Source organism: Melozone crissalis, unplaced genomic scaffold (assembly GCF_028551555.1).
Source record: "Melozone crissalis strain CALT ecotype California unplaced genomic scaffold, PUWL_Pcris_2 ptg000014l_1, whole genome shotgun sequence".
Taxonomy (NCBI): domain Eukaryota; kingdom Metazoa; phylum Chordata; class Aves; order Passeriformes; family Passerellidae; genus Melozone; species Melozone crissalis.
The window spans coordinates 18,809,484-18,825,396 of NW_026535792.1; the positions used below are offsets into that span (position 1 = coordinate 18,809,484).

The following is a 15,913-nucleotide window of genomic DNA, read 5'->3' on the forward strand; positions in this document are numbered from 1 at the left end:
GGCTTTCAGCATCAGCCTTTGGCTGTGTGAAAGCCAAAAGTCCCCCTTGAGACTTCTATCCCAGTGCAGGGAGGGATGCGGAATGCAAAAGGAAGCAGTTCTAACACTGTCAGCTGTCTCTTACAGCCTGGGCTTCCCCAACCCCAGGGATCATAGAATACTCTCATCTCTGTGTTCTGGGCCTCATCAAGCCTGATGCTGGCTGGGGATCCTGAGCTACCTGGTTGAGTGGAACGTGTTCCTCCTCATGGCAAGAGGTGGTCTTTAAAGTCCCTTCAAACCCAAACTGTGATTCTATGATTCAGTGGGCATCACAGGGCACACACTCCTCTTCCACATCTGTGGTCAGTGCTAATTTGATTCCTTGTGGCATTGAATTTAAAAAAGGCATAATCCTGGGGTTGAAGGAACCAGATGATACTTTCACAGGAATCAGCACTCTTGCAAAGGGTAACCATGATAAATCCCTACTTCAGTAAATGAGTGTTTCCTCCAATACTCCATGGTGGTTTTCTGCCTTTCCTCTGTACAGGCTTCACTGGGTATTGCAGTGCTGCACTGTTGATCAAATTTGTACCACTTGTATCCCATCTCTTTATCCCAGTGGAGCTCTGAGACCTTCCCTGGGAAGGCAGAGTTACACACGATGCCCAAAGCCCTGAGCAGCAGTGTGGGTGTAGGCTCCCTGTCCCCAGAGCTGCAGGCAGCACTCTGTGTCTCACCACCCATCTTTTTGCACCCTTAGCTCCACAGGTTGTCCGTAAGATCAGGGCAGAACAATTTTCTGATGCATCAGGAAACCTGAAGCTTTGGTGCCAGTTCTTCAATATTCTGAGTGATTCCAAGCTGACGTGGTACAAGGACGAGATCCCTGTGGCTGAAGCCCAAAGGAGGTAACCTGTCAGTTCCACATTGTCACCTGTCACATCCTGCTCCTTGCCCTGCTGGGTGAAGGTGTCACTCTTGCTAAGGCAGCATGGGAAGCTCACTGCATGGCACAGTACATTGTGCACTTCATCATATCAGTGTCCACACAGGGAAGGATTGCCCAGATAGGGAGTTGCTGACAAATTTATCTTATTGATGCTCCATCTCTAGTGTCTGCTTTGGGTACCCATACCTTGGGGAGGGCAGAAAAGGTGTTATGCCCATCACAAAAGTCAAGAGCTGGATGTGAACTGCAAAACTGGGACCCCAAAGGATCCACGTGAGGGTGGCAGCCTCTCAGCAGTGCTGGGAGGGTCTTCCATGCAACCACTGCTGGGAAAGAACAGCTCTGACTGTGCCTTCTCTGTCCCTTGGCACTGCCCTTGCACAGGGATAGTTCATCTATTGATAGTGCATATTCAGACAGCTGGGTGGCTGGTTGTATCTTTTGGGTCTGAGGAGGAGCAGCTTGTTCTCAAACCCAGAGGATCTGTGTAGGAGCATCATCCACATCACTTAGGATGTGCCTGATGCCATTGGTGTTCCCTGAGCTCCCTTTATAATGAGTAGATGGTAAGTTAGGTGATTCTGGGGCAGAAATTGCCTCCTGTGGCAGATATTTGGCCTGGGGGAGATGGGAAGGAGTGGCTATTGTCTTCCAGCAAACCAGAGCAGAGTGGGTCTCAGGATGAGGGTCCCACCTCTTCTCTCTGCGAAGCCCTGACCCAGCCTCACTCAGGGACAAGTACCCTTATCAGTCTGTAGCTCAATCCTGGCCAGATTTTGCAGGACTTGTCTGGAGGATAAGCATCTCTGTTAGTACAAACCACAGGGGCAGGACTTGTGGTGCTGTGACATGCTGGGGGAGCAGCTGGGCTGCCCTTGGGATGGCTTTGTTTGTAGCTTTCTTCCATCCACCCAAGGGCAGGATGTTGCCCACCCACAGTGCCTGTCACAGGGGTCCCGTGTGGCCCCACCACCACACAGGGATGTGGTCATGTTCCATTTCTTTTGCAGTGCTGGTGATGAGGGCCAGGCAGCTTTGGCTGTTGTGCAGGCATCCCAGAAGGACTGCGGAGTCTATCGGTGTGTGATCAGCAACGAGTACGGCACCGACTCCACAGATTTCCTGCTCAGCCCAGAAGGTGAGGAGCCCTCAGCAGCCTCTCACAGCTTCCTGGGTGTGCTGTGGGGCAGTGTGGCCAACTGCAGAGAAGGCTTGGTGCCAGGCTGCAGTGGGGGAGCCTTGGCACATTCTGTAACACCACCTCTGTGAGGTGCTTCTGCCTCTGTGTGCCAATTGATTCCCACCATCCTACCTGCCATCCCTAACTGTGCAAGTGCATGGGGCAAGGTGGGATCCTGCAGGGCCTTGACACCTCTTTGCTTTCTGTCTCCTCTAGTGTTGTCAGGATTTATCCTGCGGGAAGAGATTGAAGGTAAGGGCCACGTGCTGAGCTGTGACTCTGCCCCTTGCTGAGTGGGGCAGGCAGCTCTGGGGCAGAAGCAGGACGTGCCCATGCTGTCCCCTCCTCACCAGCTCTTCCTCCCACCAGTTGGAGAGGAGATCGAGATGACACCCATGGTGTTTGCCAAGGGTTTGGCTGATGCAGGCTATTGGGGGGATAAGCTCTTCGGGCGCGTGGTGAGCGAGGACGTGGAGGTGGGTGCCGGTTTCCTGCGCAAGGCCTGCCGCGCCAGGGCCATCTACGGCCTGGAGCCCGTCTTCGAGTCCGGCCACACCTGCGTCATCAAAGTGCACAACTTCATCGTCTTCGGGACCAAGAATGAGAACAGCCTCGTCGAGAAGAACTATGATATCACCATCCAGGTGGGTATCTGTCACTATAGGACACGAAAAAACACAAGCGCGCACCGCTGTTCTCAAGATGAAGAAAAAAAGGGAAGTTTATTTTCTGACTCCAACATTTATAGTTTTCCAAGAGTGACAGTGGATTGGAGGGTGACAGTGCCAGCCCTCCAATGACACTGGACAAACCAACAGTCCATCAACTTTCTCCTCCTCCATAAAGGAATGCAAAACAATGAGTTATTTACAGAAAGTGTGTGAGAAAGTTCACTACAAGAATGTCAACATCAGAAAGCTTAGAAAATCTTCAAAAAACAGGGTGACAGGTATCCTTGTGGGCCATCATCCACCCGTCTCCCTCCCACCCTCCCCACCTGTGTGTGAGTTGGTCCCCAGCTCTGTGCCCATCTTTGCTATTTCCTTCCACTTTTGAATTGCTCTGGGGTGCTCTAGCCAGGGGGCTGGACATGTCCTTGCCATTCTTAGCTTCAGCTCTTCCATCTGAGCAATGTGGAGTTGCCCAGGACTTTCCCATCACCCTTTGACCACCAGGACAGGGAAACAATTGGCAGTGGTCCCAGGGAGGCAGTCGTGCATGATGGAACAGCTTCTTGACTCTTCTGTTTGCACTTCCAGGAATGCAAAGTCCAAAACTCCAGTCGTGAGTACTGCAAGATCTTTGCTGCTGAGGCACGAGCAGTCCCTGATTTTGGAGCAGTGCCTGAGTAAGTGATGTGCTGCACCTCCCCTGGCTTGATGTCCTGGCAGAGCATTGTAGGGACAGTGGGAAGATTCCCTGTGGGTGTTGGGGCATCCCAAAGGCAGTGCACTCTACTCCCACAAGTGGAAGGGATACTGGGAGGAAGGCAAAAACCAAGGTTGCAGACTGTGGTGTGAATCTCCACTTGCAGAGGAGGGGAGCTCACCATGCTGACATTGTCTGTGAACTCCCACACAGGATAATTCCTCTGTACCTGATTTATCGTCCGGCCAACAACATCCCTTATGCCACAATGGAGGAGGACCTTGGCAGGCCCTGTGAGCAGTACTGTGTCACTGAGAGAGATGGCAGCTTGGTGGCACGAGGCACCTCAGAGATTGTGCTCAAATGCTGCGCCTTCCAGCACTGGGTTTACCAGTGGACAAATGGAAACATCCTCGTGACTGACATGGAAGGTAAGGGGATCTCCTGTGTGGTGCCCATGGCCCATCACCCCCCTCCAGTCTGGAAAGGAAGAAAAGCCGCAGGCTTGCCTTCCTGCCCCTCTCCCACCCCATGCCATGGAACCCTCTACCCAGGGCAATGACCTGTCCTTGGTACTGGTGGCTGTCCTTCCCTGGACAGAGACTGGTTGTCCTCTTAAATTACAGGAGTGGGCTGGAAGTTGACCAACGTGCGGATCGCTACCAACCTGAAAGGGTGAGTGACTTCCAGCTCTGGAGCGGGGTGGCCCTGGCTGTCCCCAGCTCTGCCATGGTGGTAGCCGTGGTCAGGCTCCATCCTCACCTCCCTGCCCTGGTGGGACATCTCCTGGTGCAGAGCAGGAGCTGAGGATAGCTGTGTTGGCAGGTACCAGGGGCTGAAGGAGAGCTGCTTTCCTTCCCTGCTGGAGCAGTTCCCGGCCGCTCACAAGTGCAATCACTACTGCAGCGTCCTGGGCCTGAAGATGCTGGAGCCAGCCAAGCCCAAGGGCTCCAAGAGTCCCTGCCTGGGCAGGAAGTCTGCCCAGTCCAGCCCCCAGCTCCAGAAGAAGGTGCTGACAAGTCCTCAGAGCACCCGCAAGGCTTCTGTGAGCCCCAAGAGCTCCCGGAGAGCTGCAGAAACAGGGGAGGCCTCAACAGCCTGCAAACCCAGGTCAGGAGAGAGCAACAGAGCTGGCTGCCCACAGTAGTCAGAGCTGCTGCAGCTGAGATTCCTGCTCTGGCCCCCAGCCTGGGCCCAGCACTTGAGCAGTGAAGAAGGGAGACCCTGGCAGTGGCCTTCTCCTGCCCGGCCCGCAGCGCTTGCATTGTGTGGTGTGTGCTAGTTGTGAGTGGCTGGGCCGGGCCAGGGGGCTATGAGGCACAGGCCACCTCCCCAGTGCCTCTCTCCAGGAGCTGCTGCTGGAGCCTGTGGGGCCGAGGGCCTCTCCACGCTCGGACTCGCTTTCCTCTCTCAACTTTCCATAGGCCTTCCTTAAGGCAGGGGCAGAGCTTCTCCCTGGAGCTCTGTAGGCTCGAGGGAGAATGTCCTTGCCTGGCTCCCCAGCAGACTGGGAGTCCTGGACGCCCTCGTGGTTCCCAGCACCTCATGTCCCTCTCTGTGTCCCCATAAAGTGACCGGGCCAAGCCTTGCCAGTGCTGTCAAGGATGAGACCCCCACCAGTGCCCAGGCAGTCCCCAGTGCCCTGGCACACCCTTTTTCCTGCAGAGGGTTCCAGCAGTTGCTGCAGGGCTCCTCTGCTATGGTGTGGGGCTCTGGGGTGTTGGCTGGTTCCAGGGCAGGGTGTTTGCCACTGGTACCAGCAGCTGCATAGGGCTGGGATTTTGCACCCCTGCCCTCCCCTGCTTCCCAGGGAAGTCTCCCACCCCGTTGCTGGGTGGCTGTGCTGCTGTGGATGGTGGCTGGTGCTATGGTAAGGATGCTCTACCTCACATGGGATATCAGGGAGCAGGGCAGAGGGGCGACTTCCCCTCCATACCAGGCTCTGCCTTGGTATATGGGGGTGTCTATCCCATATACCGAATCGCTGCTCCTTGCCCCCTGCCATACATAGACCCTGTATGCCATAGCCCCACAGCACAATCTGGTGCTCAGCACCACCCCTGCTTGGCACAGGCTGGACTCCAGCAGCAGCTGGCAGTACCCACTCTGAATCCTGCTGCCCCTGGCCCGAGGCAGTGATGGACAGGCACAGGAGCTGTCTGCTCGCTCACCCTGCAGAGCATCCGCTTCCTCAGGGCGTTGCAGGAGGGTGCTGGGTGCCTGCACCCTGCAGGATGGGGTCCCAAGCAGTGGCTCAGTGCAGCCTGGTGGAGGTAAGGGGCTGGGCTGGGAGCGTGGTGTGCTCTGGGCTCCAGGTCCTTTGTCCTTGGGTGACTGTGAGATACCGATGTACGGAACGCGGCTGCATTGGACTGGGTGCTCTCGAGTGCAATAAAGTGAGAAGGACTGGCCTGTTCCTTGGCACTGTGGTCCCTCTGGGAGAGCTGCACCCAAGTACAGCGGGTTGGCTTTGTGTTCCATCCATGTCCCGTGGGGAAGAAGAGAGGGGCTGGGGCCAGAACCCAAGGCTGGCAGCAGCCAGTCTGCAGTGGGCTTGGGGTGCAGCCCCAGCAAACCACCTTGTGCTGTGTGCAACTGCCATAGTCAGGGGTCTGAGGGCAAGCACACAAGGGTTGCCATAATTTATTTGGGAGCTGCTCCCTCGTGTCCACAGGGCCAGCATCTAAGGGTGCAGGTTGCAGGGTGCACGCAGCTGTCTGTCGGCACTGGAGTGGAGAAGACCAGACGCTCAGGTTCCTGTTGGGGTTTTTTCTGCTGTTGGGGATAGGCCTTGTAGGCCCTGGTGCTCCCCCAGTTCTAGAATGTCCACGCACAGGACGTGTGGTTGTAGTGTGCACAGCACTCCTTGAGCCACTGCTTGCTGCCTGCCTGCTCACCCCAGGATCCCGTGAAGATCAGAGTCCCGTTCTGGAGCACTGAGCTGGAAGGAGAGAGAGAGTCAGGACAAGCTGCTGCCCCAGCACCGGGTCCTTGGGCAGGACCAGATGGCTCTGGGGCCCCTCACACCCACCTGGCAAAGAGCTGCTTACAGCAGGTGTACATGGTGTAGCTCGTCGAGCTAAAGTTGGTGGTGTTGAAGAACATGGCGCAGTCACCCACCTCTGTTGGCACATGGAGGAGACCTGGGGGGCAAGGTCTTCTGTTGGGACTTGAGAGGGACCATGGATCCAAATTCCATGCCTCAAGCAAGCTGTGAGCTCTGTACCCCATGCCTGCTCACAAGTCCCACACCGTGACTATACTTGCTTGCAAATCCTGTACCTGGGACTGTGCAGGTTCCACCTCACCCCCCAAGACTTCAGGGAGCTCCTTGCCACACTCCAGAAGTTGCCCTTGAAATGTTCCAGCCCAGAGAAGGATGAGGGGCCCCAGGAGAGCTGTTGGGCTTGGGCTGCCCTTGGCAGAGCCATGAGGGGAGAGCAGGGTTTGAAGGCAGAGCCATGGGGAGCCAGGCCAGCCACCTCCATCCCTGAATGCTGCATTTATGGGGTTTTCAGCCCTGTGCCTGCCCCTCCCTGGGTCTCTCTGGCCCTGCTGCCAGTGGGCAGAGACCTACCTGCCAGGCAGGCATTGAGCATGGAGACACACATGCCAGTGAGCAGCGCCCGCAGCACCACGGAGGCAAAGTCACCCTTGCGCTCGGGCACCATGGAAGCTGTGGGGGCAGAACAGACAGGCGGGTCAGTCAGATCCTTGCTCCTGCTCTGCACTGCATGGGGGACAGATGGGGACATCATGATACCCTCCTCAGTCCTGAGTGCCCTGCCCACCCCAGCTCCTGCTGTCTGGAGGATGTGGTGATCCCAGCCAGCACCCAGTCCGCTGTCTGTCCATCCTGGCAGAGATCTGTGCCCACCCAGCACCTATGGGTGATCCACCTGAGCACCCCCAGCACAGGAGTCTCTCTGCTCTTTCCCCTGTGGCTGGGTGATACCCAGGCTTGCCCATGGGTACAGTGCAAAATCATCCTGGTTGCCTCATGCAAATCCTGGTTTTTTATCTGGCAGAGACCAAACATGGAGGCTTGAGGACAGCAAATTCCTCCTGCCTCAGCTGAGCTCTTGCTCCCTGACCCAGGACCCCACTTCCAGAGTGCCCAGGCACTCAGGATGTCAGTCACACTCACACAGGCCTCCCAGCATGATGCCAATGGAGCTGAGGTTGGCGAATCCGCAGAGGGCAAAGGTGGTGATGCTCTCGGCTCGCTCCTGGAGGGCACAGCAGCAGGGGATAGTCACGTCTGCCCAGGAGCAGCCCCAGAGCTGAGCACCACACTGGAGCTCCCAGACAGACATGATAGAGAGAAGTCTCCCACCCCAATCCCTCCCCTGTCAGCTGTTTTTGGGAGCAAGGATGAAGGCACTTCCTGGAAGAGGCTGGGCTGGGGGGGACAAGGATCCCTGTAGCACCATGATCTTTCCATCAAGGAGCAGGATAAATGGGAAAGGGCTTTACTGACTACTTCTTCCCACACCCAGCCATTAGCAAACATCCAAGTGCCCTCCCACTCCCAGCACCATCATCCTTGGTTCAATGATCTTAGAGGGCTTTTCCAAACTAAATGGTTCTCTGGTCCTCTCCTGCCTGCTCCCCCCTGCCTGGGCAGGTGCCATGCCCCATTCCAGCTGGCTCCATCCCTGCCCTGTGCCTGGCAGGGTGGCAGGTGCCCTCACAGATATCCACTGCTTCCGGCTCCCGTCCCACTCCTCCAAGCCCATCAGACGGTTCTTCTTGTACGTGGACAGCTGCTGGTACGCCACAAACTCGTTCAGGAAGATCTTGATCCCCAGGAGCTCAGCCACTATCGGTGAGTCTGCCCAGTCTGCTCCCATGAGAAAGGCCAAAGGCATGAGGACATAGGAGCAGATCACCTGGGAAAAGCATCCCAGAAGAGAACGACTCAGAGCTGACCTGCATGGCCGCCAGATTGGACATCTGCTGCCAGTGTTTGCCAAAAACCCAGCATGGTCTCAGCAGCCCACTGAGGTGGGGATGGGTGGGGGATGCAGGATCTGCTGGCTCTTGGGGATACCTGGAAGGTAAGACCCTCGATGTCCACCATCTCCCCGAACCAGCGCAGGGCAGCGTTGATGAACTCCAGCACGGCCAGGAAGGCGATGAGGTTGGCCGCAATGTTGGCCACGAGCCCCACTGAGTTGGCAGCCCCATTGCTAGCAGCTTCCAAGATGTTCTGCTCTTCCCTGTGTGGAAACAGACCCCAATGTACTCATCTGGCTGGGCACCCCCTTGCCAGGTCGGCGCTCACTCCATGGATGTGGGCACACCCCGCAGTGCCAGCACGGCTCCCCTGCAGTGCCCGGCCACGTGCAGCCCCACTGCACTGCCCCTCTGCTCACACTCACCCTCGGGAGATGCGGACGCTTGCTTTGCCCTTGAACTTGGACTCCTCCACTTCAGGGTAGACAAGTTTGGCCATGCCGAGGGCACAGGGCGCAGCCATCACCGAAGCTGCAATCAGTGATCCTGCATCAATCTGCAACGTGCACACCAGGCATAGGCACCTCTGCGCAGGGCTGCGCCCCGTGAACTGCCACCCCAGCGCATTCCAGCACGTGCCTGGCATCAGCCAGTGACACCCAGAGCAGTTCAGGGCTCTCCACTTGCTGAAGGTGGGAAAATTGGCTGTTTTCCCATCTAAGCAGCCGTGCACATGGGGCAGCTTGCCTGCATGGAGGCAATTGCTGGAGCTGCAGAGATTGTAGCCTTGGTGATGGTAATCTTTCCTGCTGTTTGACTTAATCATAATGGTTCTTGTCCCTTCCTTGTCCCTTTTTATTGGTATCAGAGCAATATGTTGAATAACACTGTTACCTTCTACCTGCTGACGAAGGGCCAAGATCCCAGCCTCACCCCTCCCCTGGCAACTTCTCATTTCTCTGACCTTCCACCTTTGGTTCCCCATTTAAGGACACTAATTAACGTTTAAATAGCAGGAGCTCAGGCATCAGGTTAAGGGAAAGGTTTTTTCGGAGCACTGATGAACTGGAGAGGGCATCCCTGGAGGCTTGGTGCCAGACGTGTCCAGGCAATGCTGGAGGAGCAGGGATTCTTCCCTTGGGAGAAGAGGAGGGGGCTGGGTATTGCTGTTTCTGTTTAAAATGGGGTTGGAGGGGAGACACTGCTCAGTGATAGTCAGTGAAAAGGTGAGAATCACAGACACTGTTTCATTTGAATATAAGGAAAAATTGTTTCTTGTGTCTGAGGTGCCTGTGGGGGAAATCAGAGAGGTTGGGGGAATTTCCATCCATAGGATGTTCACCACCAACCTGGACAAGGTCCTGGGCATCCCCTCAGTTGCCATAACCTCAGTTGGCAGGAGGGTGGGTCAGAGACCCCCCACCAGAGGGTCTTTCTGGACTGTCTTATCCCATGGTTCTGTGGGATTTGCTCTGCTCGCTGTGCAGGGACACAGGGTAAGGGTCCCATAGCACTGCCTTCTACCTGGCAGGGCTCCAGGGCTCTGGCCAGGCCAGCAAAGGTGGGGCTGGATCAGGTGTCTTGGGGACAAGGTGGGTCTGGACACCCTGCTCTCATCCTGCGTGGGGAAAGGGACATGAGGCACCTGCTGGGGGTCTTCCCCAAGTCCAGGGCAGTTCTTGCATGTCAGTGGCCTGTCATGTCAGTGGCCTGTGGCAGGGAGCATGTGGATCCAGCTACTCACCCCAAAGGATATGTAGGCACCCATCACGCTGCCTGCGATGGTGGAGAAGCCACCAGTCATCACAGCATGGATTTCTGACAGGGTCATGTCTGCGAGGTACGGGCGGATGAGCAGCGGCGCTTCGGTCTGTGGAGGAGGAGAAAACCCTGCTGTCCTCAGGATGGGGCCATACAGGGTCTCGTAGGGGGAGGGAGAAGACCCTTTCTCCAGGGCAGGCTCAGCTGCAAGCACTGAGGAGCTGCATCTGCTGCCAGACCAGGACCTTACCTGTCCCACAAAAATGTTCCCTGCCACGCTGAGAGTCTCGGTGGCAGTGGTGCCCATTGAGATTTGAAGCACCCAGGAGATCTGGGGAAAGACAAGGCCACTGTGTTGACAGAGCTGCAGGCACCCTGCCACCATACCACAAGCCAGGCACTGTTTGGCCCCTGCATGGAGGTGATTCTGGGAAGCTCCTCCAGACCAGGAGGAAACATCAGCTCTAGGGTTCAGTTTTTAAGCTTTCTGAGAAGGATGTGCTAGAAAGACAGGGGTTGTGTCTATCCTTTTAAGCAGGACAAATCACCCCAAATTAGTAGCATGACAATTTTTCTGGGACATCTCTCAGCTGACCATAGTAGACAGAGAGCCCAGTCAGGTTCTTCTCCTTCCCACTGCCATCCCAGATAAGGAGTGAGGCCCTACCTTGAGAATAATCCACTGCATGACACCGAGGTAGTAGAGGATGGACATCACACAGCTGAAGAAAACAATGATGGGCAGGCTCTGCAGGCAAGGCACAGGGTTACAGTAGAGCTGAGCCACGCATCCCAGCGCCCATGGGCACCAGGCTGGGCATGGTGTGGTACTGCACAGCCAGCCCACGCTGCTGGGGTGCCACAACACCCAGCCAGGCTGGCAGGAGGGACAGGGACCAGTGCAAGTCCTCCGTGGCACTGTGGAAGCCCACAGGTGGATACACAGCTGAGGGAGATCAGCTCTGAGATGGTTGAGCTCTACCACAGCAGATCTGGCTGCATTTAGCTCTGTGCTCCCCAGGACCCAGCAAAGAGGCAGACCAGAAGAAAACCTCCCCATGCCCCATTACCCATTCCTTGACTGACCTGGAAGGCAAAGATATCTTCAATGAGTGTGTTCCCAAAGACAAAGCTGGAGCCAGCTGTGGTGTAGCCCAGGAAGTACTGCAAGGGAAGAAGTTACACTGTAGGACACAGATCTCCATCAGGTCCCTCCCTGATATCTCATTCTGCCTAATGAGGGGCTGTGCCCCCAGTCCCACAGCTCACTTCACTGCACACCAGAGAATGCCGCTCTGAGACCTAAGATGGGGATCCTGGTGGGCTGTCCCAAAGCCACAGGGCCCTGCTACAGCCTGGAAAGGGGAGCACACAGACGGCTCTGGGCTGCTGCAGAAAACCAGGGAAGAATTGGCTGCCCTCCAGTCCCGAGCATGCAATCCCTGCCGGGTCCCCTCCCCATGCCACACTCTGCTTTTCCTGTCTATCTCAGGGTACAGCACAGGATGGGATGAGTAGATGCAGTACCTGGACCTGGTCTCCCAGCCACTGGAAAGCTTGGTTGCCAGGAGTCGTTCTCAGGACAAAGAGTCCGAGTAAGAACTCCAAACCAAGGCCCCAGATAACGGCTCTCCAGGACACCTGGGGACAAAAAGCAGAACAGGAGATGAAATGTTTTCAAGGCCTACAGGCTTCCCCCTCTGCTTTCCATCACACAACAAATACCACACACTGCCCCCGGGTGAAGATCATGGGGAGACCAGTAAAGTGTTACAGAAACCAACAAATGTGGGTTGGTGACAGAGCCAGAAGTGACTTGGTGAGACTCTGGAACTGGCTGGAACATAACCTGCCAGGGATACAAGCACAAAGACCTTAGGATGATTGGTAGCACAGAGCTGCTAGATTGAAACTGTTTGTTCAATAACAGGGGCAGGATGGAGAGACTGCCCAAAGCATTGCAGCAGGTTGGGCTGGAAGCCACCAGGATTTCAATCACTTCTGACCAAGGCTCCCCAGGCACCTGAAGCCCAGGTGTGGGTCTGGTGCTGGGTTTCTGGGTCTCACCCACATGGCAGAAAACAGGACAGAGGCATGCAGGGGAGCCCTGGGTTGGGAAGTGGGAAGGAGAGCAATGGGATGAAGAGCAGTGAGGTGGCTTTGGGGTCTATCCACCCAACCAGTTCAGCTCCTCAGGCTTCACCCAGCTTCTGCTTCCTCCAGAGAAGGGGATACAAGGGGGAACAAAGAGCTTCTCCAGTGCTGGGTGTCACCTCCTGCAAGGGGCCTGATGGTCAGTCACACCTGGAGCACGTACCGCACCGTGGTGCTTGGAGCAGGCAAACAGGAACAGCACCAAAACAAAGAAGCCACTTAATGAGATGAGCTGCTCTGGGTTTCTGCCAGTGTCCAAAACCAGCCACACAATCAGGCCTGCCAGGAGGGCCACCCACAGGAGCCTGCAGAGGAAACCCCAGACTGTCAGCAAGATGATGTCCCCCCACAGGGAGGGAAGCTCATGAGGGGCAGGAGCCCACTGTGTGGAATTGCCACTGTAAGGTCCATGTCTGTGCAGAAACCTGGGGCTCAGGCACAAGTGAGGCTGTGAACAGCCATCACTACTGTGGCAGAGCACACAGACATCTCTGCAATGCTTTTAAGGGGTCCCTAGGCTGGGCCATGCTCACCATTTGCCAGGTGCCAGCCTGGCACATGCAGAGCCGTGGGAGGGAACCCAGCTGCTGGGAGGGATCTGGCCCTTCCTTCTCCTGACTCACCATTTCAGCCATGGCCAGGCCTTTTGGAAGCACTTCCCAACGGGGCGGAGGAGCAGCAGAACCTTTGCCCCACAGTGCTTCTGGAAGAGCTCCCAGCAGATGAAGAAGACAACCACAGCAGTTATCACCACCAAGGCGAGGGCTCGCTGGAAGTTGAGGTAGCAGGCCGCAATGAAGTAGCACAGGTAGGCTGGAGAAGGCACATTGGGAGTCAGAAACATCAGGGCTGTAGCATCATGGGTCCATAACTCACTGGGGCCACCACAAGGTTTATTTCCTCCCAATGTCCTTCCCTGGCCGCCCTTGAGGATCCCATCTTTGCGTGAGGAGAGCTGAAGAGCACCGCCGCAGCAGGGAGCAGCAGGGGCACAGTAAACCCTTTGGGCAGGAGGAGAAAGGGCAGGGGGACAGTGAGGTGAATGAAGGTAGAGCTGGGCAGCAGTGGTGGGGTGAGGAGGGGGCAGTGAGGCTGCTGGGGGTGGATACAACCTCCACACACTGGACAGTGCTCAGTCAGTGGAGTCTGGAGGCACAGCCAGCCAAAGGGGTGGGGACGTGGAGTCTCAGTCCTCACCTACTGCAAGGAGCCCCAGGAGAACTCTTCTCAGCACCTTGGCATGAGCCTTGCAGAAATGCTGGGCCTTGGATGCCGGCTGCAGGGCCTTCCTGGGGAGAGTCACGTGCCAGAGACAGGAGAGACGCAGAAGATGGACAGGAAACATCAGCCCAAGCCAAACCACCCCAAGTGCACCAACCCAGCAGAGCCAGGCCATGAGCGTGGCTCCTGCTGGGCACTGCCAGCAGCAGGAGGTGGTACAGGTGGGCACCCCAGCACGCTCACCATCACCTGCTATGGGGACAGAGACCTGCCTGTGGCACCCTACAGGGCCACACGGAGCCGTCAGACACTGTCCCCACCTCGATACCGCCCTACTCTGCTCCCAAACCAGGTTTGTACTCTGACAGAGCTCACACATCTGTGCAGATCATCCCACCTGCAGTAGGAGGAGAATCTCCCTTCTCTTCTCTCCTCTTGGCTCTCATTGTGTGGATCACCACATTCCTCATAGTGTCTGTTTTCTCCCTGGAAAACACCATTAACTGAGCACCGGGAAGGGAAGGGAAGGGAAGGGAAGGGAAGGGAAGGGAAGGGAAGGGAAGGGAAGGGAAGGGAAGGGAAACTTACCTCCAAGCTGAAAGCTGGGTTATCTGTGCCCTTGTCAAGGCTGTCCAGGGTTATCTGGTTTCCTTCCATCTCCAGAAGCTCCTTTGCTTCAGTGCATATGGGAAACCCCGGGAGGGTCCGATGCTGGCTGGGGAGAGCAAACTGGGATCACCTCTGGGAAGCTCAAATGTCCCACTCTGCTTTTCAGTTTTGGGGCCCTGAGAGAAGAACACCCCTTGCAGTCAGTGTTCAGAGGAGGTCCTGCCCCAGCACATCGAGGGACCATGCTGTGGGGTCCTCAGGCCATGGTGCTGGTGGGCTGAATTCCTGTTCTCCTGTAACTCCAGAGAGGTCTTTGCTGTGCTTCCAAGGAATTGCAGGAGAGGACTGTACGCAGCAGGGAGTGCTGGTACTCCCCCTCCAAGCTGGTGACAGTGCCCACCAGCCTCTGTGAGCCTCTTTGTGTTGGAATAATACCACTATAGCTGGACAGGACGTGCCTGAGCTTGTCTGGCCGTTGGTGCTGAACCAAATAGCGGCACTGTGGTGTTTCACCTCAGAGACACTTTTGGCTGGCTGGATGCTGCAGCTGGGCACATGGAGGCAGGTCCAGGCCTGCAGGAGCTCTGGTGGTGGCGGGATGGAGCCTTTGGCAGAGAAGCTTTATGGTGATGGTGAAGGAGAGGAGTCGGTTCTGATGGAGAGTTTTGATCCAGAGTTTATTCTGGCCCGCAGGGCTCTGAATGCAGCAACAGAACTCTCAGACCTCGTGGCTGCTGGCTCTTTTAACCCCGGAGAGAGGGGAGGGAAGGGGTAGGGAGCCACCAACCAGGCACAGGAGGGGAGGTCTCAAGGGACAAAGGACACCTGGATGGCCCAATGTCCCCCCAGGGTAGAGAGCATCCTTTGAATCTGCCAATCACTCCAAGCCCTTCTGGAATGCCAGGATTGACAGACAGCGCTCCAGGGAAAGGAGAGGTGACTCACACACCTGGGAGAGAATTATCAGGGGAGGGACCGGGTTTCTGAGGTAAACCCTGAAATCACAACGCAACACCTTTGCAAGAGGGATTTTTCAAAAAGTATCCTTCATCCTCAAAAGGTCTTGGTACAACCGAGTAAGATGAGGAAGAAGATCCTTTCATGCTGATAATTAACATAGTGAAGGAACAAGGGGTAGGAATGACTGATAGTTTGCATAGGGATTGGTCCTAAAAGAGAATCATACTGGGAGAACTGGTCCAGCAAACCCAGAAGAACCAGTGTCATGCCAGGGCAGGAACCCTTGGAGCATCCCATTTGGACACCCACCCGGTTGCCCTACCTGGAGAAGGCTGAGGGAAGAGCAGAGAGTCGCAGGCAAGGCAGTGATCGACTGTAGAAGCGCTTCTGTGTGAGGACAGAGGCAGTAAGATGTTGTCTTTGCTTTGAGGAGAATTGCAGAGCTCTGTGTGAAGAAGGAGGAGATCACAGGGTCATCGCCAGTTTCTCTCAGTGTCCATTGAAGGGGCTCAGCCCCAAACGCAACAGGTGAAGGTGGGGAGTTTTGGAGAACATCCTCCTCATCATGGGACCTCATGGCAGCTGAAGGTGGAGTGGCCAGGGCTCCACAGGCTGGCAGAGCCACCATGGGGAACCACTGGAGTGTCCTGGCCCCAGTGTGTCCCTGTGGCTCCTCAGCAGCCGGGCAGGACCCAGGGCCATGGTGGGAACCCAGGGCCTCCAGCATCGCTGGTGCTCCTGGTGCTCAGGGACGTCTCTCCAGGACC

General features: G+C 56.2%; 2 protein-coding genes across 2 annotated transcripts in view; one reads left to right on the forward strand and one right to left on the reverse strand.

Moving 5' to 3' along the window:
- Nucleotides 1–5,861, forward strand: part of ALPK3 (alpha kinase 3) — a 33,140-nt gene extending 27,279 nt beyond the window's left edge. The window contains exons 6-13 of the mRNA XM_054272703.1: nucleotides 746–893; nucleotides 1,945–2,072; nucleotides 2,331–2,366; nucleotides 2,484–2,758; nucleotides 3,374–3,462; nucleotides 3,696–3,913; nucleotides 4,109–4,157; nucleotides 4,308–5,861. Coding sequence (XP_054128678.1) covers nucleotides 746–893; nucleotides 1,945–2,072; nucleotides 2,331–2,366; nucleotides 2,484–2,758; nucleotides 3,374–3,462; nucleotides 3,696–3,913; nucleotides 4,109–4,157; nucleotides 4,308–4,629 — 1,265 coding nt within the window. The 3' untranslated portion in view covers nucleotides 4,630–5,861. The remainder of the gene's footprint in view (nucleotides 1–745; nucleotides 894–1,944; nucleotides 2,073–2,330; nucleotides 2,367–2,483; nucleotides 2,759–3,373; nucleotides 3,463–3,695; nucleotides 3,914–4,108; nucleotides 4,158–4,307) is intronic.
- Nucleotides 5,862–6,109: 248 nt separating this feature from the next.
- LOC128934850 (sodium/nucleoside cotransporter 1-like) lies at nucleotides 6,110–14,234 on the reverse strand. The gene is made up of 17 exons (XM_054272753.1): nucleotides 14,166–14,234; nucleotides 13,975–14,063; nucleotides 13,554–13,645; nucleotides 12,980–13,169; nucleotides 12,520–12,661; nucleotides 11,730–11,843; nucleotides 11,289–11,366; nucleotides 10,870–10,950; nucleotides 10,453–10,533; nucleotides 10,186–10,311; nucleotides 8,867–8,997; nucleotides 8,536–8,704; nucleotides 8,177–8,374; nucleotides 7,630–7,711; nucleotides 7,060–7,158; nucleotides 6,514–6,625; nucleotides 6,110–6,423 (listed from the first exon to the last, which is right to left on the reverse strand). The coding sequence occupies exons 1-17, from the start codon at nucleotides 14,232–14,234 to the stop codon at nucleotides 6,300–6,302; spliced, it is 1,977 nt and encodes a 658-aa protein (XP_054128728.1). The 3' UTR covers nucleotides 6,110–6,299.
- Nucleotides 14,235–15,913: the final 1,679 nt, after the last annotated feature.

Bases quoted from the DNA above. Each gene is read 5' to 3' on its own strand.
- LOC128934850 (XM_054272753.1), bottom strand. From the start codon at position 14,234: ATGGAAGGAAACCAGATAACCCTGGACAGCCTTGACAAGGGCACAGAT. The intron at 8,705-8,866 runs GTGAGTGTGAGC...GTTTCCACACAG, and splicing joins AGCGTCCGCATCTCCCGAGG to GGAAGAGCAGAACATCTTGG. The intron at 7,159-7,629 runs GTGAGTGTGACT...CTGCCCCCACAG, and splicing joins CATCATGCTGGGAGGCCTGT to CTTCCATGGTGCCCGAGCGC.